The 26,918-nt window shown below is 55.5% G+C and overlaps 2 protein-coding genes and 1 long non-coding RNA gene across 5 annotated transcripts in view; 2 read left to right on the top strand and 1 right to left on the bottom strand.

Moving 5' to 3' along the window:
- The window catches only part of LETM1 (leucine zipper and EF-hand containing transmembrane protein 1), a 40,880-nt gene extending 33,242 nt beyond the window's left edge, over positions 1 to 7,638 (bottom strand). The window contains exons 1-2 of one of the 2 annotated variants that reach the window (XM_030314374.1): positions 7,502 to 7,638; positions 2,347 to 2,407 (exon numbers count right to left, since the gene is read on the bottom strand). In XM_030314374.1, the coding sequence (XP_030170234.1) occupies positions 2,347 to 2,407; positions 7,502 to 7,580 (140 nt within the window). In that variant the 5' untranslated portion in view covers positions 7,581 to 7,638. The remainder of the gene's footprint in view (positions 1 to 2,346; positions 2,408 to 7,501) is intronic. The other variant, XM_030314373.1, reaches the window with a different exon arrangement.
- Positions 7,639 to 7,994: 356 nt separating this feature from the next.
- On the top strand, positions 7,995 to 17,470 carry LOC115512892. Of its 2 annotated transcripts, none has more exons than XR_003968536.1 (4): positions 7,995 to 8,259; positions 8,596 to 8,761; positions 11,055 to 11,179; positions 16,433 to 17,470. It is a non-coding gene; the product is annotated as an uncharacterized LOC115512892 (long non-coding RNA). The 2 variants fall into 2 exon arrangements; XR_004343567.1 differs by having other exon boundaries at positions 8,000 to 8,259; positions 8,645 to 8,761.
- Positions 17,471 to 24,194: 6,724 nt separating this feature from the next.
- Positions 24,195 to 26,918, top strand: part of NSD2 (nuclear receptor binding SET domain protein 2) — a 92,727-nt gene continuing 90,003 nt past the window's right edge. The window contains exon 1 of the mRNA XM_030314363.1: positions 24,195 to 24,273. The gene's annotated coding sequence lies outside the window, so the exon portion shown is untranslated. The remainder of the gene's footprint in view (positions 24,274 to 26,918) is intronic.

The raw sequence follows: 26,918 nt of genomic DNA, 5'->3' as shown, positions 1-26,918 counted from the left end.
GCCATCAAAATAACAAGTAACGTGTGCTGGATGTGATATAAAACTTCAACTCTCACCTATAACTGCTCATTTCAAATGCATGAGTTCAGCAAAACAGCTTTATAGTTCTCATTATGTAACTTTCCTTTTTTTTTTTTTTTTTACATATAATTTTATTTCGCTTATTTTTAAGTAATCTGCACCCAACGTGGGGCCTGAACTCACGACCGACCCTGAAATCAAGAGTCATATGATCCACAGACTGAGTCAGCCAGGTGCCCCTCACTGCTTAACTTTGTAAAAAAAAAAGTGTTTAATTTTCTAAAAATTGTTAACTTATAAAAAATTCATGTTAATAAAGCACAGAGTGCTTATATTTTAATATGAATCTTAAATGCAGGTACATTTGACTCTTAAAAGGTGCCTGAAAAATTCAACACGTATTCCTAATAAAAACATTTTAGCGCACTCTACGAATAAAAAGACATAGCAGAGTCCTAGAAACAAAAGCCAACCTTCCAGACTCAACACTAGATACTACTTCTTGCCTGCAGCTCTCCTGGCAAGACCCGGCTGCCGAGAGAACCCAAAAGCAGCAGAAGCAAGAGCTAGACAGAGGCAGAAACACACGTTGGTACTGTTACCACGTCCCAGGACCACCCCCACCACTAAGGAAAGGTGTTATAGAAGGAGCTAAAACCTAGTAAAGGGAGCTGTGAGAAGTGGTTGGACACAAGACAGCTGGTAACTTACGTGCCAGCAATAACCACTCAAAAAATGAGACAAGAGGTCCATTAACGAGACCAAATCCAACACATCTGGGAACTGCCTTCAATTAATGCATGTGGCCTACACAAAGAAAGTGACCTTCACCTGAGAGAGAAAAAAGGTCTGTTTAAAAAAAATATTTATTTAGAGAAAGGGACAGAGACAAGCAAGAGAGGGGCAGAGAGACAGGGAGAGAGAGGGAGAGGGGGAGAGGGAGAGAGAGAGGGAGAGAGGGAGAGAGGGAGAGAGGGAGAGAGGGGGAGAGGGAGAGAGGGGGAGAGGGGAGAGAGAGAGAGAGAGAGAATCCCAAGCAGACTCCGAGCTGTCACCACACAGCCCACTGTGGGGCTCGAACCCACAGACCGTGAGATCATGACCTGAGTCGAAGTACGACGCTTAACTGACTGAGCCAAGCCACTCAGGGGCCCCTCTCCAGATGAGGTAACAAATTAACGATCTCAAATGAGTAAAAAAACTTAAAAGCCCCCATGGTTCCATGGGCAAGATGCTGTGAGGGGCCACCTGGGTGGCACCTGGGAAGGGGGTCCTGCACTCTCCAACAGGGAGAATCAGGGATGGAAGGGAGAGACGGGCTCCACTCTGGGTGTCTGGGACAAGGGCCTGGGATCAGGAAGAAAGGTCTGGGCATCCCACCACGTAGGTGAGGGGGATCAGAAGGAAACTGTGCTCAGGGATGCTGGGCAGAGGGAATGCAGGTGGGAGAGAACAGGAACCCTGAGAGAAGTTCAAGTCCATTTGCGACAGCGCACAGGGAAGAGTGGATGCCACTCCCTCCAGGAAGCCCTCCAAGCCTCGCAACAGTATCACAGACTTCTCACCAGAGGGAAGGGCTAAATCCACACTGCAGACATATCCCCAGAACCAGGTGGGGGTAAGTGAGCCCTGCGGCCACCACTCGCTCAACATGACGCTCTGTGAAGGACCAAATGGGGTTCAAGCGAGGGTCTAGTGTGTTCACTGAGGGAGCCCCACACCTGCAATGCTGCGTGGAGCACCCAACGTCTTTTTGCAAAGTCCATGAAAAGCCACTGAAAACAGCAGCCATGTGAACAGGGCAAAGCACACGGTGCGAAGTACCCAGCGCAGCTTTCCAAAACAGACGTGTGAGGGCGTCTGGGTGGCTCAGTGGGAAGTCAGATGCTCAACTTCGGCTCAGGTCAGGATCTCACGGTTTGTGAGTTCAAGCCCCGCGTCAGGCTTGCTGGTATCAGCACAGAGCGATCGTCTGTCCCCCTCTCTCTCTGCCCCTCCCCTGCTCACACTCTCGCGCTCTCTCAAAACTAAATAAAAAGCATTTAAATAAACAAATAAAAAACAGATGCGTGAACAAAAGACCAGAATAAAATACATCAAAATGCTAATAATATTTGTAACAGACACTGAAATTATGAATGCTTATTTTCCAAAGACCCACTAACATGTGGTTATGTTTCAAAATGAAAAGATAAAGGGTGAAAAGAAAGGAAAACAAAAACAGCAAAGCAGGAGGTACTGTCTCCCCACAATCAGGAGTCACACGTCACTCGAGCACTTCCAAGCTCCCACTTACAGAAGGACGATAAGTGACGATTTACTTACAAGTGGCTTATCAACCCCACGGCGTTGGCACAACTGAGACAAGCGGGCTCTCCCAGACCACCTATGACAGAGACAAAGAAAAAGCAAGAAAATTCGTGTCAAACCAGGCGTTTCACACCAACACCACCTTTTAGAGTCCGAAAGGGTGCCCCGTGTCTTTCACAGAGTAAGTGTCTGGAAGCGTGTTCTGAGTGCCGGAAGGTTTCAGGGTGTTGCTAAGTGAAGGGACACATTAGGAACACAGTGTCTTGGGGTAGCTCTAGGGAAGAAGGGGGACCTGAGGCAGCCCCTGGCCTCACGCACCCCTACCGGGGACACCGGGTTCCACCAGCCGAGGGCCCAGAGCCCGGGCCTGAAGGTCTCCCCAGGCAGGACCCTACTCGCTCCAGCTGATGCACAGTTGCGCGGGACCCCCCAGTGCACAGACAGCCCCACAGGGCAAGCAAGGGCCTGATCCAAAGGGTCCCCCAACTCCTCTGCCCACAGGAGGGCGAGGGTTATGAGAACGACTCGTAGACCAAACACTGCAAGTAAACCGTATCTTGGATAAACACTACCGCTGAGCGTACAGCACGCTTTTAGGATTTTCGTGTATTTTTGACACTTTCCCTGAGCATAAATTCCAAGTCCGGTCACACGACCTGTGCTCAGACCCTGTGCTGCGGACACAAGCGGTGGAGGGGACGAGACAGGCACTGGCAATCCTGGGGCGGCAGGGCCACAGGCACCGTGCTGTCAGGGCAGAGCAGGGCTGGAAAGGCGGGCCAGCACCCTAAGACCCTCAGGCAGCAGGAGTGCACAGAGCAGGCTTGGGGTGCCGAGGCCTTACTCGGGGAGCCAGCGTGAGAAGGGAGGAGAGCAGACAGGCACGGCAGGGGACAGGTGCCGACTCCTGGACAAGCTTGGAGCAGACCAGGCAGGGCAGATCCAGGCTGCTCGCAGTGGATCCCCTGGGGACACACACTTCCACTGGTCACTTTATGTAACTCAGAAGGAGCCCGATGTCATCATAGGCAACTCTCATATTCCCATCAAACATTAAATTTAGGACCTTGTAGTATGAGTGACAGCCTTGCTTTAAGCTGGGGTCTGGGCTCACATGTGGTCACTGTGGCTCATAAAGTAACCTTTTCCATTTCAAACACTACATTTCCAATCACATCAAGTCTTTCTCACTCTAGCTGAGGACCAAACAGAGGACTCCCAGACTTGGACCAGCCCCCTGCCCTGCACACACCCCCACCCCTTGTCCTGGGTCTGCTCTCTGCATCCCTGCCCTGCACACCCTCCACATCCTCTTCCCTGGGCCAGCCCCCTGCCCTGCACACTCCCCCAGTGCACCCCCACCCTGGACACCCCCCCACCCCGCATTCCCATCCTGGGCTGCCCCCCACACCCCTGCCCTATGCACTCCCCTGCACACCCCCACCCTGGGCCTGCTCCCTGCAACCCCACGCTGCACCCCCCCCCCCGGAAGCACACAAGCCATCACAGCTCCCAGAGCTGCCTGGCCTACCCCCCATCTCTACATTGTGTGAACTGTGCATCCCGGTCCCACCTGGTCCCTTCCCACAATCTCCCCACTCCGAAGGCTTCCCTGGCCCTCTGAGAAACCCCATTCCTGGAGGTGATGGGGACTCTTGAGATACGGTTCATGGGTGGGCCACTCTTTCCTTCTAGAAGTCCTTTTCTTTTGTTTTGTTTTTTTCCCAACAACCCATACTCCAGCACCAACTGGGCAACCCACCATTCAATTCTTTTTTTTTTTTTTCTTTAACCGTTTTATTTTATTTTTTGAGAGACAGAGCACGAGCAGGGGAGGGGCACAGAGAAAGGGAGACACAGAATCCAACACAGGCTTGAGGCTCTGAGCTGTCAGCACAGATCCCGACACGGGGCTCGAACTCATGAACTGTGAGATCATGACCTGAGCCACCCAGGGGCCCCAACCACCATTCAATTCTGACTCTATCCGGAGTTAATGCAAACCCACTGGTTAAGCACTCAGCACAAGACTGCTTCACTAGGGACACCAGCTGCAAGCAGGGTCCCCAGGCCACCCACACATCTGCCAGCTACAGATTTGGGGGTTCTTACGATCACCTTCAGTTTTGTTAATTCTCCAGAACAGCACAGAACTCAGCAAAGTGTTCTGCCTACTATTAGAGTTTATTAGACAGGACAGGAAAAACAGCCAGACAGTGAGGTACCCAAGGAAGGTCTCCAGGACTCCTAAGCGCAGGAGCCTCTGTCCCTGTGGGGTCGGCATCTGCAGAAGCCACCAACTCCGAGGCTCCCCAAGCCTCCCTAGTCAGGAGTCATCCTCACTTACCTAGGCGTGACTGACTACAGCCTCGGCCTCTGGTGCCTGAGCTCAATCCCCAGATCCCTTCCCATCCCTGAAGGTCGGGGCTGGGCTGGAAGAGCCAACCCTCTAATCTCAGGTACCTTGTTAGCATAGGTGTGAAGAAAGGGGGCTCATTATAAGTAACACAAAACACCCCTTTGTTGCAGGAACTATCAAAGGTTCTAAGAACTCTGCCGGGAACAGGGACAGGGCACAGACCAAATGTATTTCATATCCCACACCTTTCTCCACCTGGTTTCCAGGAGACAGGGCTCTCTGGGTTCTCTCCACCAGCTGCTCCGGGCAGGATCCTCCTTACCCACCCTCCAGCACCTTCCCAGGCACCCTGCATTGGAATACCTGTGAGGATAGGAGACTCTGAGGTCCCTTGAGCACTTCCCATCCAACAGCTCTGAGAACCCACGGCTTGCCCCGGCCTGCTCCTCCCTGAGTCCTCCCCGGTTTCAACAGTCGCCAAAGGCCAAGACCTCACAGCTCTCACCCAGTCTGTGGCAAACCCGGTCAGTCCCCCCGCTACAGGGCCCCAGCCCACTCCCAAGTATGTGCCCCACACAGCAACTTCCAAAGCATGGCACAAAAAGGAGGTGAAAAGTAACTCCCCATTGTGGAGAAATCTGACAAATACTACCTCCGCCCAGTGATCAAGGTCAATACTGACTACAAAACTCATCTTGCTAGCAGGCATCCTAAACAGGATGTGATGAGGACATCACACCTGTGATCTTCCTCCCCAAAACACATAACCCCAGTCTAACCATGAAAAAATGCCAAACGTGGGACGCCTGGGTGGCTGTCAGTTAAACGTCCGACTTCAGCTCAGGTCATGATCTCACCGTCCGTGAGCTCGAGCCCCGTGTCAGGCTCGGTGCTGACAGCTCAGAGCCTGGAGCCTGCTTCCGATTCTGTGTCTCCCTCTCTCTCTGCCCCTCTCCCACTCACACTCTGTCTCTCAAAAAGAAAAAAGAAAAATTAAAAACTAAAAAAAGAAAAAGAAACAGAAAAAATGCCAAACAAATCCCAATAGAGGGGCATTCTACACTAGATCTAAACAGTCCTCAAAACTGTCACGGAAAGCCTGAGCAACGTGTCACAGCCAAGACTATAAAGAGAAATAACTACATGTAATGTGGTGTCCTGGATAAGATCCTGGGACAAAGAAAGACATCAGAGTAAAATGTGTGCAAATTAAAGAAGTAAAGGAAATGTTTCCAACAAATAGAAAAGTACGTGCAGAATATACAGTACGTAAATCACAAAACAAAAATCAGAAGAAAGTATGGAACACAACGAAAGGAATCCGAATACAGTATAGGACCTCAGTCGATAATAATGCTTCAAAGTTGGTTTACTAATTACGACAACGAGCCATACTGATGAAAGAAGTTAGCGATGGGGAAAAGTGCTCCAGAGAAGGGCTGCTGTGCCCAGCTGGGAGTGCCATTTCGGAGGGTTTGGGACTGTGCCCCACAGTCCAGTCTTGGGTCTCACAGGCTCTGGATTCCCTGTTGGTCCCGCAGCAACCCGGAGGTCTGACCCCCTCTCAGCCCCTTCCTGCGTAATACAGAACAGTGCCAACTACAGGAAACGTCGGTGGTCCCAGAACGATGCAACCACAGGACAAACTCCGCTAACTTTTAAACTGTGAACACGCCACAGAGCCGTGAAGCGGCCAACCATTTTCATTACCATCCTAAACACGGAAAACTCTGAGGGCAGGTGGTAAGATGGGAGGCTGACTGGGCACCTAGACCATTCACACTGTCAGTTCTGCGGCCCAATGCCCTTCCCATGGCTCCAAAGTTCTAAGAAGCCAACCAGCCATCACTTAAAAATTACAAGAATCATGTTTCTTGGGAGTGCTTTTGTGAATTGCACAGTACCTTGAAATTTATTTTACTTGAATCTAAATTTTGTAGGGCAAGTCCCAATCTTACAAATAAGGAACTCAGAAAGGTTAATGTCAAAGGGGAGAGAGTCAGAAAGGGAGTGTGGACTGCTGACATGTGAACCCCTAGGAGCCCCGCGTTAGGTGTGATCTGTGTGGACAGCTAGGGTCACAGAGCCTGGGGGTACAAAGGGGCCAGGCTGGGGCCATGCACAGCAAGGCCTGGGGCCCCTCTACACATGCCCCACACAGTCCTATTCGGATATCGGTCCCACGGATGTCCCACAAGGCGGCAGACCCAGGCCGTCTCACGTGAAGAGCCCTAAACGTGGCCCAAGGGCACGACTGTCCTCGTGAGTGAATACCACGTTCCACCAAGCTTAACCACGAGAGGAGCGCCCAGACAGCCCCAGGGCTGGCCGTCAGCGCGCTCCCTTCAAAAAACTTTCCCAAACCCGCTCTGGACGCAGCGGCCAGCAGCCGGGCGGCTAAGGTCACAGCGCGAGTGAGTCACAGGCCGCCGCCCGCGCCGGGCCGCCCCGCACGCGGCACTCACGCCCCGGCAACCGGCTGGTCGGGGCGGGGCGGAGGGGCGAGGCCGCCCCAAGTCCCGGCCCGGCCTGACCCCAGCCCCGGGCCGCGCCCGAGCGCCCCGACCCACCCACCCCACCGGGGCGCCGCCTCGCGCTGGGGAGTCGCGGGGCCGCTGGGCCCGAGGCCCTCTGCCGCCCGCCGGTCTCGGCCCCGGCCGAGACACCCGGACCCCCCTGGTCCGGCCCTCTTAACGCCCCTGGCCCCCGGGTCCCACCCCAGCCCCTGGACCCCCGCCGCTGCCGCTGCCGCCGCCGGCCCCGGCGCTGTCCCGGCTCCCAGCCCCCACCCGGCCCCGGCCGGCTGCTTACCCCTCGGGGCGGCGGCGCGGGGCGGCGGCAGGCGAACGGGCCCCCGGCCGCGGCAGCTCCTCAGTAAGATGGACGCCATGTGCCCGGCTGCGGCGGCCGCTCCGGCCTCCTGCTGCTGCCTCCCCGTCCTCCGCGGCGGCCGCGACTGCTCGCCGGCCCGCCGGCGCCTCGGCCCGCCCGCGCGGACGGTTGAGGGCGGCGGTTGGCTCCCGGCGGCCGACACTCAGCTCAACGACCCGGCACCGGCGGCAGCCATGTCCCGGCACAGCGTCCGGCTGCGCGGGGCGGGGCGGCCGGGCCGCCGCTCCCATTGGGCCCCTCGGGCGCCCGCCGCCCGCCAGGTGCGGGGCGGGCCCGCGCCTCCGTGGACTACGGGTCCCGGCATGCCCCGCGACGGCCGGCCCCCGAGGGCGCGCGGCATTCTGGGTCTCGGCGCGCAGCCGGCGCGCGGCCGGGCGTGCCCGCTGCGCACGCGTGCTGGGCCCTTCCGCGTCCGAGCGGCTGTGGCTCGGCGTACGGCCGCGGGGACGCCTTCGGGGAGGGCCCCGCGGAGGGGCGCTGACAGCCCGGCTTGAATGGCTGACCCTTGGTCGGTCTCGGATCCGGCCCGGGGCGGCGCCCCTACCTCGCGGCCCGGCCCACCGGGCTGACCGCTCAAACGCCTGCTCCCAGATCTCTCCGTGCAGGACCTTTGAGCCCCACACTCCCCTTTCCTAAGACGGTGTCCTATCCGCGAAGGTCGTGCGGGGATGGATGAGGTGACGCAGGGAAGGCAGGCTGGGCGAAATGGGGTGGCCAGCTCCTGGGGCCCAGTGGACACGGTCTTCCCCGGAAGGCCACTCCCACCAGCCTGCGCTCCAGCCCAGTGGCACCAGGCTCTTTCTCGGGACGCGCCACACCGCTTCCGCTCTCCCATGCTTTGCTCCTCTCCGACGTTTTGCTTGGAAGGTGTTTTCCCTCCTTCTGGCCTCTTCTGCCCGACTCTTTTTCGCTAATGTTATCCCAGGGTGCCGCTTGGTGAAGGTCCTGCAGTGCGTACTCAGTGCATATCTGTTCTCCGGGGTGCGCGAATGTGGAACTCCTGGTCTTAGCAGGCTCCCCACTCTAAAGAGACTGAATTTGGCTGAATGGCGTTCTCCCTAGGAGGCTCCTCCAGCACTCAGCCCTCACCGTCAGGAAGAAATAGCCCGCCTGAAGTGGTTTTCCTGCACCAGAACTGCCTGGCGCTGGACTGGGATGGGTCTGCAGTCCCCATCTCAGGTGGGAGAAAATGGAGCTAGGTAGTACAGGGCACTTGGGAGATGATAGGCGGTGCTTGCATTGGCACTGGGCAGTGAGACTTCAACTGCAGTTAATCTAAGCACATGGATTCCTGAAACTGAAGCCTCCAAAGCCAAAAATACCATAAAGCCAGGCTTCTTTTCTATACATTCCCCAGGAGGCAAGGGTGGGATAAGGAAGGGCAATCGTTGTCCCCCTACCCAGGGTCAGGTCTGAGTCCTGGCAAATAGGTGTTCAGGACCAGACAGAACTGGTTTTTCAAAGCCGCAAGTGCAGGAGAAAGCTTGTGCTAGTGCTGGTAGCTGGCATTGGCCCTCAGCTCTGTTCCGAAGCCATCAAGGGGCAAGGAGGCAGGCCCCACAGGGGGAATGAGACGTCCATGGGACTCTGAAGGACAGTGAGTGGGGGGAAAGCCCCACTTGCCTCAGTATTGCCCCAGGGGTTGAGGGACTGGTGTGAGGAAATGTGGCAACATCGTTCACTTCCCCTTGGGATGTTTCACCTCTGGCCTAGCCAGGTTGCATGAGAGGGAGAAGCCAAAAATAGGGTGTCCACTGAGGGAATGTTGAGGGGGTGGGGGTGGGCGCTTCTGAACACCATCTGTGATGCTTCCTACAGCTCTGCCAGGATAGGGTTTTAGATAAATTAATTTTTTTAGGTTTATTTCTTTTTGAGAGAGAGAGACAGCATGGGCAGGGGAGGGGCAGAGAGAAAGGGAGAGAGAATCCGAAGCAGGTTCTGCACTGTCAGCACAGAGCCTGAGGTGGGGTATGAACCCCCGAAACCACGAGATCATGACCTGAGCCGGAACCAAGAGTCAGATGCTCAACCAGCTGAGCCACCCAGATACCCCTAGAGAAATTCATTTTTTCAAGAGTAACTTTAAACTTTGGGTTTTCTAGTTAGGTAAGGAGCATGTGCTTATTATAACAAGTTTGTAAAAAATATAAAGAAACAAGTGGAGGGGTGCCTGTGCCTCTTGATCTCAGGATCATGAGTTCAAGCCCCATGTTGGGCATAGAGCTTGTTTAACAAAATAATAATAATAATTTTTTTTAAAAAAAGAAGTAGAAATCTGGCATCCTGCCAGCTTACCGTGCATACCCTTTAAGCCGTATGAACAGCTGCCTTCCTGCCCTGCCCCTCATGCAGCAGGTCCAAGTGCACAGAATCCTGGCACAGCAGGTCTGGTTTTGTATCATGGACCCTTTTCGCTCTTTTCTTTCTCTCTTCTCTTTTTTTACAGGCCTTTTGATTTTCCCTGTGCTCCCCACAAGTTGAACACAACTTTCCGTAGTCGCTCCACGTTTACATAAGTGACAAGACTTCAGAGAAACAGGGTGGAATATTCAGGCAGCACAGGTGTCCCAGCTAGGGAGGTCAGAGAATCTAGCTAGGGGTGAGGCCAGGAGTCAGGTTAGGGGCGTGGGGGGGTCATGTTAGACATCTGGTTAGGAGGCAGGTTAGGGAGGCAAGATTAGGGATGTGTGTGTTTGGGTCATGTTAGACATCTGATTAGGAGGCAGGTTGGGAATGGGAGGGGGTCATGAGGCAGGTTAGGGAGGCGGGTTAGGAGACAGATCAGGGATCAGAGAAAGACCCCGCTATGTGCCGTACTGCAGCCACGATCGGGCTCAGAGCAGGTGAAGTTGGATTTGATGCGGTTGGAGTTTTGCCCAGAAGCGTGACAAAGGAGGAGAGGGACAGTGGAGTAAAGATGTGTGCAGAAGAGTGGCCATAAGGCTTGACTGGGAAATTTAAACTGGGGCGGGGGGTGGAGGGAGGGTGGAAGAGGTGGGAGCAGTGTGGGACGGCGGGAAGTGGCAGGACCACTGGCCTGTGGAGGCTGCTCATCCTGAAGAGGGTTTGGACTCAGGTACCAGAGCAAGAGGGGGTGCTCACAGTGGGTGGTGGGTGGCCCACATTTATCGTCCACGGCAGGGGCTAGGAAGTGAGCCCGGGGGGAAGAGCCTCAAGTGAGGCTGGAGGCCAAGGTCCTTGGGTAGAAGAGCCAGGACGCCTTTGAGCGCCATGGGGAAAGGCATGCCTTCCTCCGACTGAAAGCAGGCTCACCGGGCACACGCAGCAGAAGGGGTGGGCGCTGGCCTCCAGCCCCCTCTCACCTGTCAGAACAACCTGCATGCCCGGGGCAGTGGCCCGGGCTCCGGTATGGAAGAGACATTCTTTTGGGTCATGAGTGCTCAAGAATGGTGTCTGTGGGGCTGAGACAGAGCCCACGGCCACGCCCGTTCTCTCCCTGTCTCCGTAACAGAGCGCTGGGTTCTCCGTTCACCGGCCTCCCTTGACCCTTCTTCCTTCTGCCTGCCAAGCACTGAGGGTGATGGAATGGAAAGAAAGGACCCTGGACTGCCAACCTTGGACTTGTTTGACTTAAAAGTGAGAAAACATCTATCTTTTCTCAGTCACTGTTATTTGAAGGGGTTTCTGTATATAAAGGTGAATTTAATCATAACGGATTCAAGGAAAAATCCCTAAAAGCTAGATTGCTGAGTCAATGTGATGCAAATGTATATTTTTGCAAACTTTTAAAATGAAAGGTTTAAACTTTAAACTTTAAATTTGACTCGTATGTAAAGTGTACATACCTATGTATGTAGAGTGAAGTGGTCAAGTCCTAAGCGAGCAGTCTGAAGCGTTTCCCTGTTGTGCGCACACTCCTGCTGCCCCTCTCCCATCAAGGCAGAAGGCCGCCAGCGCTCCAGAAGCCTCATGCCCCCTCTGTTGTCACCCCTTCTCAGACACCACCTTCCACTCTAACTGCTGCCTCAAAACCACTTTGGCCTGTTTTGTGTTTGTTGGTTTTTAATTTATTAAAAAAAATTTTTTTTACATTTATTTATTTTTGAGAGACAGAGAGGGACAGAGCGCAAGTGGGGGAGGAGCAGAGAAGGAGACACAGAATCCAAAGCAGGCTCCAGGCACTGAGCTGTTAGAGGGGCTTGAGCTCATGAACTGTGAGATCATGACCGGAGCCAAAGTTGGATGCTTAACCAACTGAGGCACCCAGGTGCCCCTGGATCATTTTTTGTAAAATTTTTCTTAATGTTTATTTACTTGTGAGAGAGAGAGAGAGAGAGCACGACAGAGCGTGAGTGGGGGAGGGGCAGAGAGCCAGGGAGACACAGAATCCAAAGCAGGCTCCAGGCTCTGAGCTGTCAGCACAGAGACCAACGTGGGGCTCGAACTCACAAACCCTGAGATCATGACCTGAGCCAAAGTCGGACGCTTAACCGACTGAGCCACCCAGGCACCCCTCTTTTTAATTTATTTTAGAGTGGGGTATCTGAGTGGCTCAGTCTGTTAAGCAACTGACTCTTGGTTTCGGCTCAGGTCATGATCTTGAGGTTCACGAGTTCGAGCCCCACGTTGAGCTCCTCTGCCTCGATGATACTGTGGAGCCTGCTCGGGATTCTCTCTCTCCCCCTCTCCTCTCTCTCTCTCTCTCTCTCTCTCTCTCTCTCTCTCTCTGTGTGTGTGTCTCTCTGCCCCTCCCTTGCTTCTCTCTCTCTCTCAAATAAATAAACTTAAGAAAATTAGAGAGAGCACAAGTGGGGGAGAGGGGCAGAGGGAGAGGAAGAGAATCCCAAGCAGGCTCCACACTCCGTAGAGCCCGATGTGGCTTCGATCCCATGACCCTGGGATCATGATCTGAGCCAAAATCAAGAGTCAGACTCTCACTCAACCGACTGAGCCACCCAGGCGCCCCCAGAATATGCCTTACTCAACCATTTTTGTTATTGGTAAGGCTTCTGGTCAGCGGTAGACTATTAATAATTAAGTTTGGGGGGAGTCAAAAGTTATACGTGGACTTTCCAGTACACGAGGGTGGAGGGGTTGGTGCCCCTGTTCAAGAGTCAACTGTGGTGGATGCGTTTTAAATCTGGCTACTTTCATTTAACGCTATGTCTATCAAACTCATCAGCACTGTTGTGAGTCACATACGTTATTTTTCATTGGTATATAAAATCGGGAATTTTTCAATGGGATACACAGTATCCCATTATGTGTTTTAATGAGTATACCACAGCTCATTTTTCAGTGCTGGGAGGGTTGATGGGCCCTCAGCTTTTGGCCAGTGTGAACAACGTTGCTATTAATGTTCTCACATGTGCCTTTTTTGCACATACGTACAGCTTTGATAGGAGAATTGCTGGTCAGGGGTGTACTTAAATTCAATGTTCGTAGGGACTGACAAATGGTTTCCAAAGGGGTCCTTTCGGCTTAGCCCGCCATCAGCAGAGCAGGAGGGATGCAGCCGCTCCATACCCTCACTGACCCTCATTTCTGTTGTGACTGTGACTATAATTATTCTGGAGGCACATTGTGCTTTCATTTTGCATTCCTTTGCATGACTGAAAATTTTGAGGCGTCCTCTCATTTACCCTTGACCATTTGGACTTGCTATTTTGGGAAGTGTCTATGTAAGTAAGGCTAGTTCTTTGTCAACGTCTCCATTCAGTCATCTGCCTTTTTCTTATTGATTTGTAAGAGTTCTTGGTGTATTCTGGATATGAGTCCTTAGATGTATGTATTGCAAGCCTTTTCTTCCTTTCAGTAGATTACCTTTTCAACTCTTTTTTTTTTTTTTAATTTTTTTTTTTCAACGTTTATTTATTTTTGGGACAGAGAGAGACAGAGCATGAACGGGGGAGGGGCAGAGAGAGAGGGAGACACAGAATCGGAAACAGGCTCCAGGCTCCGAGCCATCAGCCCGGAGCCCGACGCGGGGCTCGAACTCCCGGACCGCGAGATCGTGACCTGGCTGAAGTCGGACGCTTAACCGACTGCGCCACCCAGGCGCCCCTTCCTTTTCAACTCTTAATGGTGTCTTTGAGGAATCATTCTTGATTTTAATGATTCAATCTCTTTTTTGGTGAGTTGAAGAAATTTTTGCTACCCCCAGGTCATGAGGACATCCTTTTATGTTTTGTTCTAGAAACTTAATTGTTCTATATTTCACATGTAGGCTTATGATTGTTTAAAATTGGTGTTTGTCTTGTATACTGTAAAGCAGGCATCAGGATTACTTTTCCCTATGGGTACCAAGTAGATCCAGCACCATTTATTCAGTGGACAGAATCACAGCTACGAAAGATGCCCATGTCCCATCGTAATCCCAGAATTTGGGAATATGTTGCTTTACATGGAAAAAGGGATTTTGCAGAGATAATTGTATTAAGGATCTGGAGATGGGATATTATTCCGGAATAGGCAGCTAGGCCAATGTCATCGTAAGCATCCTTAGAAATGGATGACAGAGGCAGGGGTGAAGGGTAGAGGGAGATCTGATACAGAGGAAGAGGTCGCAACGATGCAGCCTTTGCTGGCCTCGAAGGTGAAGGAAGGGCCTTGAGCCGGGGAATGCGAGCAGCCTTCGCAAGCTGGCAAAGGTGAGAACATGGGTTCTCTCCTGGAGCCTCCAGAAAGGAATGTGGCCCTGATGACATGTGGTCATGAGCCCAGCGAGACCTGCATCAGATCTCTGACCCACAGAACTTGGAGACGATCGGTTTGTGTTGTGCTAAGCCACTCAGTCTGTGAGAACTTGTTACAGAAGCAAACAACTAACATACCCCTGATGCAATCGTGGCACGTCTGTTAGCCAGCAGGTAGCCCGTTGGGACCCTATTCTGTTGCTTGTTGTTTTTGCTACACTTGAGCCAATACCAAGTGCTTTTAGTTACTCTAGCTTTATAACCTGTCTTGGTACATGGTGCTGTCAGACCTCCAGTTTCTTCTTCTTCAAGCCTGTTTGGATGTGTGGTTTTTTTTTTTTAATGTTTATTTATTTTTGAGAGAGAGAGTGCAGGAGAGGGGCATAGAGAGGGGGAGAGAGGGTCTCAAGCAGGCTCTGTGCTGGCTGCAGAGAGCCCGATGTGGGGCTTGAATCCACAAACCATGAGATTATGACCTGAGTCGAAGTCAGACGCTGAACCACCTGTGCCACCCAGGCACCCCTTAAAGATTTTCTTTCGTTCTTCCTTGACCCATCTGGAGTTTCCAGGAATTTCTGCGTGTAGTGTGAGATGCGAGCCCAAGTTCATTTTTTACTTGTAGATAACACAGTCCTTTCCCAGGCCTTCTTATTGGATAGTCATATATCAAAGTTCTACCAGGAAGGTCTGTTTCTGGACTCTCTCTCTCTCTCTTTTTAAAAGTTAATTAGTCTCCATGCCCAACGTGGGGCTTGAAGTCACAACCCTGGGATCAAGAGTCACATGCTCCTACCGACTGAGCCAGCCAGGTGCCCCTGGACTCTCTTCTCTTCCCTTCTCTCTCATTGGCCGGCTGTTCCCCGGACCACTAACCATTCTGAACTGAGGCACAGTCCCCCTGCCACTAACCTGCATGAGCCTCTGGCAAGTCAGTGCATTCACATAGCTCTTTGCTTTTTGGGGAAAGTTCATAGAGTGGGCTATTTGGATTGCGGTTGTTTAGGGCCCCTGACTCTCTCCATGCTGCGGGCCCTTCCGGGTTGACCAGGAAGTGCCTACGTGTGCTTGCACCCCAGCAGGGCTGCTTGGGGTTTGCTGAGCGTCTTGGATATGTAAGTCAATGTTTTTGTCAACTTTGGAAAAGTTTCGCCATTATTTTGACAACTGTTTTTTTTTTTTTTTTTTTTTCCCCCCGTGTCAGTCCTACCTTTCTCTCCTTCTCAGGTTCTTTTTGTTTTTTATGAAGTTTTTTTTTTTTAATGTTTGTTGATTTTAAAATTGTTTTAATGTTTTTTTATTTATTTTTGACGCAGAGAGAGACAGAGCATGAATGGGGGAGGGGCAGAGAGGATCGGAAGCAGGCTCCAGGCTCTGAGCCATCAGCACAGAGCCCGACGCGGGGCTCGAACTCACGGACCGCGAGATCGTGACCTGAGCTGAAGTCGGACGCTCAACCGACTGAACCACCCAAGCGCCCCATGTTTGTTGATTTTTTAAGAGAGAGAGAGAGAGAGAGAGAGAGAGAGAGACAGAGCGCAAGTGGGGGAGGGGCAGAGAGAGAAGGAGACACAGAATCCGAAGCAGGCTCCAGGCTGTCAGCACAGAGCCTGACGCGGGGCTCGAACTCACAAACCGAGAGATCATGACCTGAGCCGAAGTCAGGTGCTTAACCGACTGAGCCACCCAGGCGCCCCATCTCCTTCTCAGGTTCTAACACACATATGTTAACCCTTTAATATTGTCCAGCAGGTGCCTGAGACGGCTTGCTCATGTTCTTCAACATTTTCCTGTTCTTCAGATTGGATAATGACCCTTAGTCTGTCTTTAAATTCACTCTTCTATCAGCTTCAGTCTGCTGTGAAGCCCATATGGTGATTTTTTTTTTTTTTTTGTCATTTGTAGGATTTTTATTTGGTACTTTTTAACAGCTTCTATTTTCTATTGAGATTTCTCTTCATTCATTAGACCATATTTTCCTTTAATTATTGAGTATCTTAAAACAACTGCCTTAAAGTTTTTCTCTGTCAAACCTAAAATGGGGCTCAGGGTTGACTTCTGTCGATTCTTTTTTTCTCCTTGATAATAGCCACATCTCCTGTTTTCTTTGCATGCTGAGTGACTTTATTGTTCATTGCTTGTTGTGGATAATACGGTATAGTCTCTAGATTCTGTTATCTTCTTTTGACGATGACAGCGCGCGCTTTCCGAGGCCAGATCACTAAGAGCTCTGCAGCTTGCGCCTTCTTTCCTGCGGATTCCCACTCCAGGGGACGCCAGCCCTGTGTTGGGAGGACACTGGAGCAGCTTGTGGAGAGGCCCCTGTGGGGTGGAACGGAGGCCGCCTGCCAATATCCAGAAACACCCGAGTCAGCCATCTTGGTAGCCCACCTGCAGCCCCTAAGCTGGCTCACCCACCCTGAATACCCGACCAAAGAAACTGCACATGATAATCAATGTCTACTGTTGTTTTCAACCATTAAGTTTTGGGGTAACGTGACACATGACAATCAGGAATAGACAAGTTCCCGGGGCATGGATCCCGGTGTCTCTGCCATACGCCAGGGACGTTCGTGGGCTTGGACGAGGTGTCCACTCCAGCGGGCCCAGAGCTCCCACGACAGTTGTTCTGTGGCAAGCCTGGAGGCCTCACCATCCGTGCAGCCCCGTCCTCAGCCAAGGACAGTGGGAACTCTGAGACTCCCCTCTCCACGGATTCCAGCAGCACCACTGCGTCCTCAGCTCAGTAATACGGGGTGGCCTGGCTGGACGCCATCTCTCTGTGCCAGGGTGGGAGACGGCCACAGTAGCAAGCTGGGGTGGGCAAGGTGGACCTCAGGAATTTCCCTTCCCTGGGGATTGCAGTCCTGCATTTCCTGTTTTTCACACCTGAAAAGGGCTGCCTCGTCTGTTTTGTCCATGTTAATGATTGGTTACAGTGGAGGGCCAGTCTGGCACAGGATTCTCTCCAATAGCCCATACAGAAGCCTCAATCAAATGTGTTTTTTTCAAAGGCAAGCTCTTTCTACGTTTGTGGGCAACCTGGTGAGCTCTGCATCAAGGCTAGAATTTAGTTAGTGGTGATGGACTGACGTTGGTCTCTTAGTTGTGATAAAGCTACCACGGAAATGTAACGTGTGGACATTAAAGGAAATGGGTGGGGGGAGCTCTGTGTTACCTGTGCATCTTTCCTGTAAATGTGACATTATTGCAATAAAAAATGTTAAATGATCCATCTGGCTGGTACAGGAGTGAGGGAGAGAGGCCAGGCTCTGTGTCCTGTGTCCTGGCTCTGAATGGCCGCTCCTGCTGTCTCCGGTCAGTCCCCAACTCAGGCTGGTGAAGCCGGTCACTAGTCCAGAACAGCCGTGGTCCAAAGCATCCCCCAAGCTGTTACCAGGGCTTACACTTTCCGGCAGGCCCAGGGCTTGGGAAGACCTTTCATGTTCTTCTCTTTGTTGTTTTGGGTTTTGAATTCCTGCAATCTTCATAATTAGAAAAAGAAGCGCTACTTTAGCACAAACCAATGGTTCTTTAGCCAAAGCCTGGATGAGTGGGCAGCGCTGGCCGCAGCCCTGACCCGAGTGGTCCTCGACCTGGGGCAGTCCCCGCGGAGGACGAGGGTGCGGGGGCCGCCGGAGGGACGGGGCGCGGCCTGGCGTAGGTGGCCCCTCCTCTCATCACTGTCCTCCGTGCTGCGACATCGCTTCCTTCCCTCCGCCGAGGCTGCAGAGACCCAACCCGCCTGCAGCCGGGCCACGGGAGGTCGGAGGCAGGAAGAAGCGCCCCAGGAGCGAGGAGCGGGCGGGGCCGGAGCGGCGGGCGGGGCCTCGAGGCGCGTGGCCAATGGGCCGGGCGGGACTTGTGGGGCGGGGCCGGGGCGGAGGCAGCCCCGCGTCCCGGGCTGGGGCAGGTCCCTAACCTCTGGGGTCGCCGGGCGGCCGCCTTCCTATCCCGCGGCCGGACCGCGCGAACTTGCCTGCCCGGCTACCCCCGCCCCCCTCGGCGCCCACCCCCACGCCGCGGCTGCCCGCGCCATCCCCCCCCCCCCCCCAGCCGGGCGTGCCCCGCGCTTCCTCGAGGGAAGGCCGCCGGGCAAATGGGAGCATGTGCCCTCAGGGAGGCGGGCTCTGACCTCACGCGGCCATTGCTTCCTGCCAGCCGCTCCCCACGGGCGCTGCCCTACTGCCCCGCTGTGCACACGGAAGCCTCACACCCTGCCCGAGGTCGTACAGCTAGTAAGAGAGATGTGGGTTGAACGGTGTCCGCCCAAAGATATGTCCAAGTCCTAACCCCCTGCCTGTGAATGCGACTTTATTTGGAAATAGGGCCCTTGCTGATGTAATCGAATAAGGATGAAGTTCTTAGGGGGGCCCTAATCCAGTGACTGGAGTCCTTAAGAGAAAATAGGGGTACCTGGCAGGCCCAGTTGGTGGAGCATGAGGTTCTTGGTTGGGGTTATGAGTTGGGAGTCCCAACTTTGGGTATAGAGATTACTCAAAAAAAGTCTTTAAAAAAAAAAAGAGGGGGGTGCCTGGGTGGCTCAGTCCATTAAGTAACCGACTTTCGATTCTGGCTCAGGTCATGATCTTGCTGTCTGTGTGATCAAACTCCACATCAGGCAGAGCCTGCTTGGAATTCTCTCACTCCTTGTCTTTCTGCCCCTTTCCGGCTTGTGTGCAAGCTCTCTCTCTCTCTTTCTCCTTCAACAGTCTTTAAAAAATAAAATCTTAAAAAAAAAAAAAAGGAAGATAAAACAGACAGGTGGACACACAAGAAGGAGGCTGTGTGAAGACAGAGCCCAGGAGTGGACCGATGCCAAGGCAAGCCTAGGGACACCAAGTACTGCCCATCATCACCAGAAGCTGGGAAGGGACCAGGAAAGATTCCCCCTGAGAGCCTCAGAGGGAGCATGGCCCTACATGCGCCCCAGCTTCAGGCTTCTGGACTCCACAACTGTGAAACAGTAACTGTGTTGTTTGATGGCACTTTAGTGGGCCCCTAAACTACCTGTTAAAGTGCAACCAGGACTAGGAGACTGGCCATCCAGGTCCAGGCAGCAGTGCCACCTGGAGATAAACACAGAGTTGTGTGTACCTTCCAGAGGGACTCAGCCAGCCTGGGAGGAGCCAAGGAAGGCTTCTGGAGAAAGTAGTCTCCCAGCTCAGATCTGATGTGCGGGCAGGGGGAGAAGAAGTTCAATTTGACATCCAACAAGGGTGGGTGGGTGTGGCTGTCCAAGGGGTGACATCCAGTGGGGAGGGAGTCAGCTTCAGACACCGGAGCTCTGGGGAGAGGGCTGGGCTGGAGAGGCACAGGCAGTGTCCTTCCCACTCTTGAAAGTCCAACACTGGCTGAGGAGTGGGTTTTGTGTGAAGGACACGGAGAAGTCATAGCAGGGTTTTATTTTTATTTATTTTTTATTTTGTTAATGTTTACTTTTGAGACAGAGAGAGAGTGCATGTGCAAGGCGGAGGAGGGGCAGAGAAAGGGAGACAGAAGATCTGAAGCGGGCTCTGCACTGACAGCAGAGAGCCCGGTGTGGGGCTCAGACTCACCAGCCTTGAGATCTTGACCCGAGCCGAAGACAGACGCTTAACTGACTGAGCCACCTGGAGCCCCGAGGAGTCAAGCAGGATTTTAAACAGTTGGCTGACATGGTCAGTTTTGTGGTTTAGAAAAATTCCCTGCTCTGTACCGACAGTGGGGAGCCTGCTTGGGGTTCTCTTTCCGCCCCTCCCCCACTCATGCGCATGCTCTATCTCAAAATAAATAAAACTTAAAAAAGAAAAAGAGGGGCGCCTGGGTAACTCAGTTGAGCTTCCGACTTCGGCTCAGGTCATGATCTCGTGGCTCGTGGGTTCGAGCTCTGTGGCAGGCTCTGTGCTGACAGCTCAGAGCCTGGAGCCTGCTTGGGATCCTGTCTCCCCCTCTCTCTGTCCCTCCCCTGCTCACATTCTGTCTGTCTCTCTCTCTCTCTCTCTCTCTCAAAAATAAAATAAACATTAAAAAAAAAACCACAAAAGAAACATTCTCCTGGTTGAATGCAGAGCATGGACTGGAGGGGGCCAAGGCTGCCTCCTACTGGAGACAGGCTGGATCAGAAGGGACGTAGGAAGTGGAGTCCCTGGAGGGTGTGGGGGAATGCTAGGTGGGGTCTCCAGGAAGCGGCTTTTGGGGGCAGGAGGGTCTGTGTTTGCCTCCAGGACCGGACCCTGGCCTTGGGCTTTGGTTTGCTCTTGGAGGTGACCACTGAGACTCTGATGACAGGTGCTTCAGGCCTCTGGGAGGCTCTGGGGGGGGGGGGTCAGCCCCAAGGTGGAAGGAGAGAGGGTGGACAAACCTCCTGCTCAGCCCTCTTAGCTAGGACTTGGACGGGAGACCCCTCAGCCAGGCTTCAGTCCACATGTCTATCTTCCCTGCCTGACAGCGACCCCCATGCCACGGAGGGTTGGCCACTGTGGCCCTGAGGGGCCTTGCAGTGCTGCCTGCTGGCTCCTGGTGGCTGTCCCAGCAGACTGAAGGGGCCCTCGGGCCAGGTGGGAGCACAGGCAGAACCAGACCTCGGAAAAGGCAAGTTTCCAAGTCTGGAGAGTGTAGCGAGTGGGCAGGGCTGGGAAGGGGCTGCTGGGAAGGTGGGGTGCGGGGAGCCCCCCCCACCCCCGCTCTGCCTGGGCTGGGGGAAGGGCCTCTGTTCCTTCCCCTCCTTGGAGGCAGGGGCCACCTGGGGCACGGGAGGAGGGGTGGCTTAACACTGCCAGTTTCCACTTGGAAGCCCTCTTTATTTGGCCAGGGATGGAGAAAGGCTGGGGTCAGAGTGCACACATCCCCATGGAAACCGCGATGAGCCTGGCCCCTCAGGGACCCTGGCCCTGGCAGGGGATGGGGCTCCTTGGGCTCAGGGGCCTGGGCTCTGCTTTCGGCAGCAGCTCTTCCGGGGAGGTCAGGCGGTGAGCTGCAGGGCATGTGGTGGGGAGAAGCAGGGAGGCAGAGAGTGCTCCGGCCACGGCCGCACTGGAAACAAGAGGGAGACTGCCGTGTGCCTCCTGGAGCCGCGTGCCCAGAGTAGGCGGCTAGTGCAAGGCAGGCGGCCAGAGGGGCACAGCAGCACACCTCGTGTTCAGGGGACTCCCCGCTCCTCTCGAGCCCTTGTTCTGTCTGCTGGTGCCAGCAGGCAGGCCTGGAGTCCTCTGGTTCTAAAGGCCTTGCCCAGCTGGCCTTGCCTAAGAAGGTGGGAGGGGTGCTGTGGGGGCCGAGATGGAGGGCAGCTGAACCCCACCAGGCCAGAGCGGGGCAGCGCTCGCTCCATCATCTGTTAATTGCCCGCCTCTGAGTACGGGGTTTTTGTCCAGAGAAAGGACAGGAGTCTCTTTGAGACTCCGCCCCAGCTGCCGCCGTCCCTGTGTGTCTGGGATCCCTCTGGGCCCGCCGGGCTTGGGGCTGTGCCTCTCATGGCGCTCCCCCGCACGCCTGGGGCCTGTTTTCCAAGAACATGTTTTCTCAGCCTGTCCCGCACGGAACTACCCAGGCTCTCAGAATTGCCAAGCTCTGTACGCACTGAAATAGCCACCCCAGGGACGACTGCCTACCTGTGGAAGCCTCACACGTGAACACCTGTGGGGGGCACCGATGTACCCGCACACGAAGGCCTCTTCACCCAGCAGTCCGTCTGTGCATGGGGGGTGTCCTGAGTCTTCTGAGAGCCTCTTTTTCACACCGAGGGAGACTCGGCCATCGGAAATATGGTCTCCGCAGGGCGAGGCCCCTGGAGTGTGCAGGGCTGGGGGGCTGTCCTGCTGGTCAGGCTCGCTGAAAAGGGCTCAGGACCTCCTTGAGTCAGCCAGGCTGGGCCCGGGGAGGACTGCACTGGGCGGGAAAAGACCAGCCAGCCCCAAATCACTTTCTTCAAGAGAATCTAAACACACACTTGCATGTTTTGAATAAATTTGCATATTGATCACACTATTCTAAATGCATTTTTTTTTCCTCAGGAGAGGAGCTTTAATTCCAAATCTGTGAAATCAAATGAGAGATGGTGGTATCTGTCTTGTACTACAAGATTTATAAGACAGTTTTCAGGTTTGTTCCCCAGAGGGATCCTGGGCCCCCAGAAAGGACAAGGACACCTATTCTCCCCACAGCCGGACAGATACCAAGGCTAAATGAGAGCATGAATGAGCCACCGTCCAGCTGGACACCTTGCCAGGAGCTCCGGTGGAGTCTGGCAGTGACTGCTGGGGGGGTCTCTTCAGTTATCTCGGGATCTCCAGCACCCTGCAAGGACACAGCACACATTAGGACCTCATGGATACCTTTTGGCTGACAGTGTGAGCAATTCCCTAATTCCTTTCACTTGTGACACTGGGGAGGGTCTCATCCCTGCCCTGGCTTGCCCTACGCCAGTCCCTGCTCTGGTGGGAAGCAGCTTGGAGCCGGTCAAGGTGGGGACTCTGAAGTGCCCACGTCTAACGCAGAGTTTCCTACCAGGGTCCTACATTGGCGGAACTGTATGGACAGCCTTTGTATCCCCAGGCCCTCAGACACGGGATGAGACCTGCGGTGAGATGGCTCTTTGCAGCTGAGGCCAACCCCGTAGAACGTGGCGGCTGGAGGCTGAGCAGGAAGACCCTGCTTGGAAGGGGACCTGAGCGGCACATCGTCGTGTCCACCATACCAGCCCCCTGTCCTTACCACAGCCAGAGTGATCTTCTCAAAGCTGTGCTCTGACCACAGGCTGGCATTCCTAAGCCGCCCTGCCCCGCTGCAGCCTCATTGGAATGGCACATCGCCCAGCAGTTCCAGGGACCGAGTCCTCACTCTGACCACAGATCCCCCACTCCACCCAGCTCCAGGCCAGACTTGAGACTGGGGACGGGGTGGGGAACCGCTGAATCCACGCCCTGCAGATACTCTGCAGGAAGACTCCGACACCAGCGAGCTGGCCAATCCTTCTCCGGCCTGTCTTCCACGCTCCCTCCCATTGTTTGGGACCATCGGAAGCCAAGTCTGTAGCGTAGGCTCCAGGAGCGCAGGTGTGTGTGTGTGTGTGTGTGTGTGTGTGTGTGTGTGTGTGTGTGTGTGTGTGTGTGTGTGTGTGTGTGTGTGTGTGTGTGTGTGTGTGTGTGTGTGTGTGTGTGTGTGTGTGTAGGGGCAGTTGGAACTTGACCTCCGCCTTCCCCGCGCCACCGCGCTTCCTGTCCCGGGCGCCTTCTTCCCGCCCCCGAGGTAGGGGCGTGGGTGACCACCTGGGTGCCGGGCTGGCAGCCCCCGCGGGCTGGCCCCGCGGTGCCGCGCGCACCGGCCACCGCACCGCAGCCCGAGTGGCTCGTGCTGAGAGGAGGACGCGCGCGGCTGCCCGACGTCCCAGATCCACCGCCGCGCGCCCCCGGCAGGGGCCGCGATCGCGCGGGGCCGGCTCGCGGGCCGCGATTGGGCGCGCGGCCGTGACGTCACCCGGCGCCCGCTGGCTCCGGCCTCGGGCTCCCGGCTCCGGGCTTTGGGTTTAGCCGCCGCCTGGCGCGCGCCCGGCAGAGTAGCGGGAGCGGGACGCGCGCTCCGCGCTGCTCTGAGGCGGCTCGCGGGGTCCCGCGGCCCCGGCCCCCCGCGCGCCCCCTCCCCCCTCCCGCCCGGTCCCCGCCCCCCGCTCCCCTCCCCCCCTCCCGGTCCCCGCCCGCCCCCGCGCCCCGCCCGCCCGCGCGCCCCGCCCGGCGCGGATTTGAAAAGTCCGGCCGCAGCCCCGCGAGCGCGGCAGCCAATCAGCGGCGCGCACTTTCCCGCGGCTTCTGCGAGGCGGCGGCGGCCCGGCGGCGGCGGCGGCGGGCGGGAGGCGCGGGGGCGGGGTCGGCGCCGCGCGCGGAGAGCCTCGGCCTGGCCGCGCTGCGCCCGCCGCCGCCGCCGCCCCTCCCCTCCCTCGGCCCTCCCTCCCCCGCGGCCCCGGCCCCCTCCCCGGCCCGCCGCCGCCGCCGCCGCCGCCGGAGCCGCCGGAGCCGCCGCGCCGGGAGAGCCGCCGCCGCCGCCGGAGGATGCGACGCACAACAGGTCACTGGAGCCGCCGGCTCAACCGCCGCCGCCGCCGCCGCCGCCGCGGGCCCCGAGGGGCTGAGGGGTCCGGGGGCACGGGGGCGGCGGGGCCGGGGCTGAGGGGCCGGGAGGAGCAGGCCGGCCGGCGGGGCGGGGGCGGCCGCGGCTAACGGGGCCGGGCGGAGGGCGGCCGCGGCCATGTTGGGCCCGGCCGCCGGCGGCTGCACCTGTGCCGGCCTGCGGGCCGGGCGGCCTTTGTTCGCGGCGGCGCCGAGCGGGCCGGGCCGGCCTTTGTGAGGCGCGGGGCCCGGCCGGCGGTGGGAGGGGCGCGCCGGGCCGGCGGGGAGGCGCTTTTTGTCTGCGGACGGTCCGCGGGTGACACTCGCGGGCGCCGGCCGTTGGTCAGCGCGGGCGCCCCGGAGCCGGGCCGGGCCTTGGCAGGTGGAGGCGCGGGGACCCCGCCCGGGGCTGTCGGCGCGCGCCGCCCCGGCCCCCTCTCCCCCCGCCCCCCCACCCGGCGCGGACCGGGAGCCCCCCGGGGGGGGGCGTCTCGGGACGCGCGGAAGCCCGGCCGCCGACCGCACGGCTGCCGCGGCCCCACTCGCGAGAAGGGCGGTTGAAAATCTCGGCGTTTAAAAAATGCTGGTCTTGAGTCTGGGTGGAAAGGTCGCGCGGGCCCGCGGCGTCAGTCCTCTCTCCCGCTGTGCCCGGGGGCCGGAGCCGCCCCAGGTTTGACATCCAGGTGGAAACTTAGTATCGCGGCTGCCCTTCCGCCGGGCCGCACGCTGGTGCAGCAGATGAGTGGGGGCTCCGGGTGCGAGAGTGAGAGCGTGAGCGTGAGCCTGCGAGGAACACGCCGCTGTGGTAGGGCGTGAGCGCGAGGCTTGGGCGCTGACAACCCACGCTTAGATTTTGGGGGCCTTGACTTTTACAGGAGTTAAACCCCGAGCTTCCTTGATCACTGAACAACTTCAGGAGCTCACGTAGGTACCCCGCGCACCGGTTACGTTGTGTTTCGTGTATTTTAAAATGAGGTTGTCAGGATGTTAACTAAGAAGCCGTCCCATTCTCGCAGCTAGGACCTTACCTTTTATTTTTTCAAATGCTTTAAATGCCCTCGGTGTCTAAGTGTGAGAACAACAGTGCTTCAAAGTACAGCTGCAAACGGCAAGACGGAGGAAACCCGGCCTGTGCGCACAACCCTTGCCTTGTGTGCTCTTACCCCACAACCGTCCATAGTTCAAATCTAAACTACCGACTGGAAGTGAAGGGGACTCATGCCTTAAGCATGATTACTTTGAGTCATTTCCTTTTCTTTTCTTCCATTTTCTCAGACGCCCGGCAGCCTTCAGTTTTGGGCTGATGGTTGGTAAAGAGAGGGCGTGCTGCGTGGTTGTGAGTTGGTGAGAGCTTTTGTGGAGAGCTCTGATCTCTTCTGCACAAAAATCCTCTCTCCGACTACATGACTGCGGGTCAGACTGGCCTCTGACTCCAGCTGTAAACTTTCTTGTGTAAGAGTTTCAGATAAGTAACTGAAGCTTGAGAGACAATTTTATTCTTATGCAAAGTAAACCGACCTGCGATTTGTGGAAACACCGAGTGAAACAATAAACAGGCCACCAGGTGTGGCAACTAGGCTTAGGGTTTTTATGCACGTGACTCATATGGAACTCTTAAAACAGTAAGTAGCGCTTTAATGTGAGGAGCCCAGTGAGGAACTGTGGGAATTCGATGCCAGAAATGAGAGGCTCCGCGGCTCTGGTTAAGGAGGAGTGGGTCTAGCCTTCCACCTGTTTGGATGCCCTTTCCTCCTACGAGGAGTCCCAACTTTGAAAAGTCCCAGCTCCTACGGCAGAATGTCAACTAATTAGTTACTTCCTTTTTATGGTTTGACGCTCGGGTGTAAGAGTAGGTGGGATAGACTCAGAGGTGCTGGCAGACGGTGGAAAACGCCCATAAAAGGTGTGCCTCGTGAGACACAGCCCATGTAAAAGGTGCTAAGATGATGCTGAGGTTTGCCGTCTGGATTTGTTTTGCTCTGCCCTTTTTATTCTGGACAAATAACCTTTCTAAGAAACACTTTCGGGAGCCAGTGGGAACTGGAGATTTAAGCTTTACGCTCCCCTGTCCTGGTACACACTTTTGCTGCGGTTCTGGCTTGGTGACAGAACGTGAGCAGTTTCGGGTTAGCGTCTCAGCTGCCTGAGCCTCACTCTCCTCTTTTGCTGGACTCCAGCAAGTGTGTCTTTGTTCCCCAAATATGCGGTGCCCTGCCCTGACTCCAGGCCTTTGCGCAGGCTGCTGTTGGACCAGGGGCACTGCTTGTCCTTCCTGCTGGAGCGTGGAGTACCCGGCCTTCCAGTGGCCGGCTGTGACCTTTCCCCCCTCCTGGCCTAGCTCTTGAAGATAGGGCTCTCCTGGCCTTGGGCGGCACAGGCTCTGGGGTGCCTCCTCACGGCAAGAACTCCGTGAATGCTGAATATACGGGCATACGACTCAGGATAAACAAACAGCCCATTTTAAAGTCAGCACCTGACCTGTTTGCCTGTATTTTCTGTAAGTCTCGTTGGCGCAGAAAGGGATCCTCTGGAAGAAGCTGAGTATGGAACGTAAGCGGCTGGCCTAGGGTCACCGGGCTTCGGTCAGGGAGCCAAGACCGTGTT

Source organism: Lynx canadensis, chromosome B1 (assembly GCF_007474595.2).
Source record: "Lynx canadensis isolate LIC74 chromosome B1, mLynCan4.pri.v2, whole genome shotgun sequence".
Taxonomy (NCBI): Eukaryota; Metazoa; Chordata; class Mammalia; order Carnivora; family Felidae; genus Lynx; species Lynx canadensis.
Note: the sequence above shows the minus strand (reverse complement) of the source record. Positions and strands in the feature narration are given on the sequence as shown.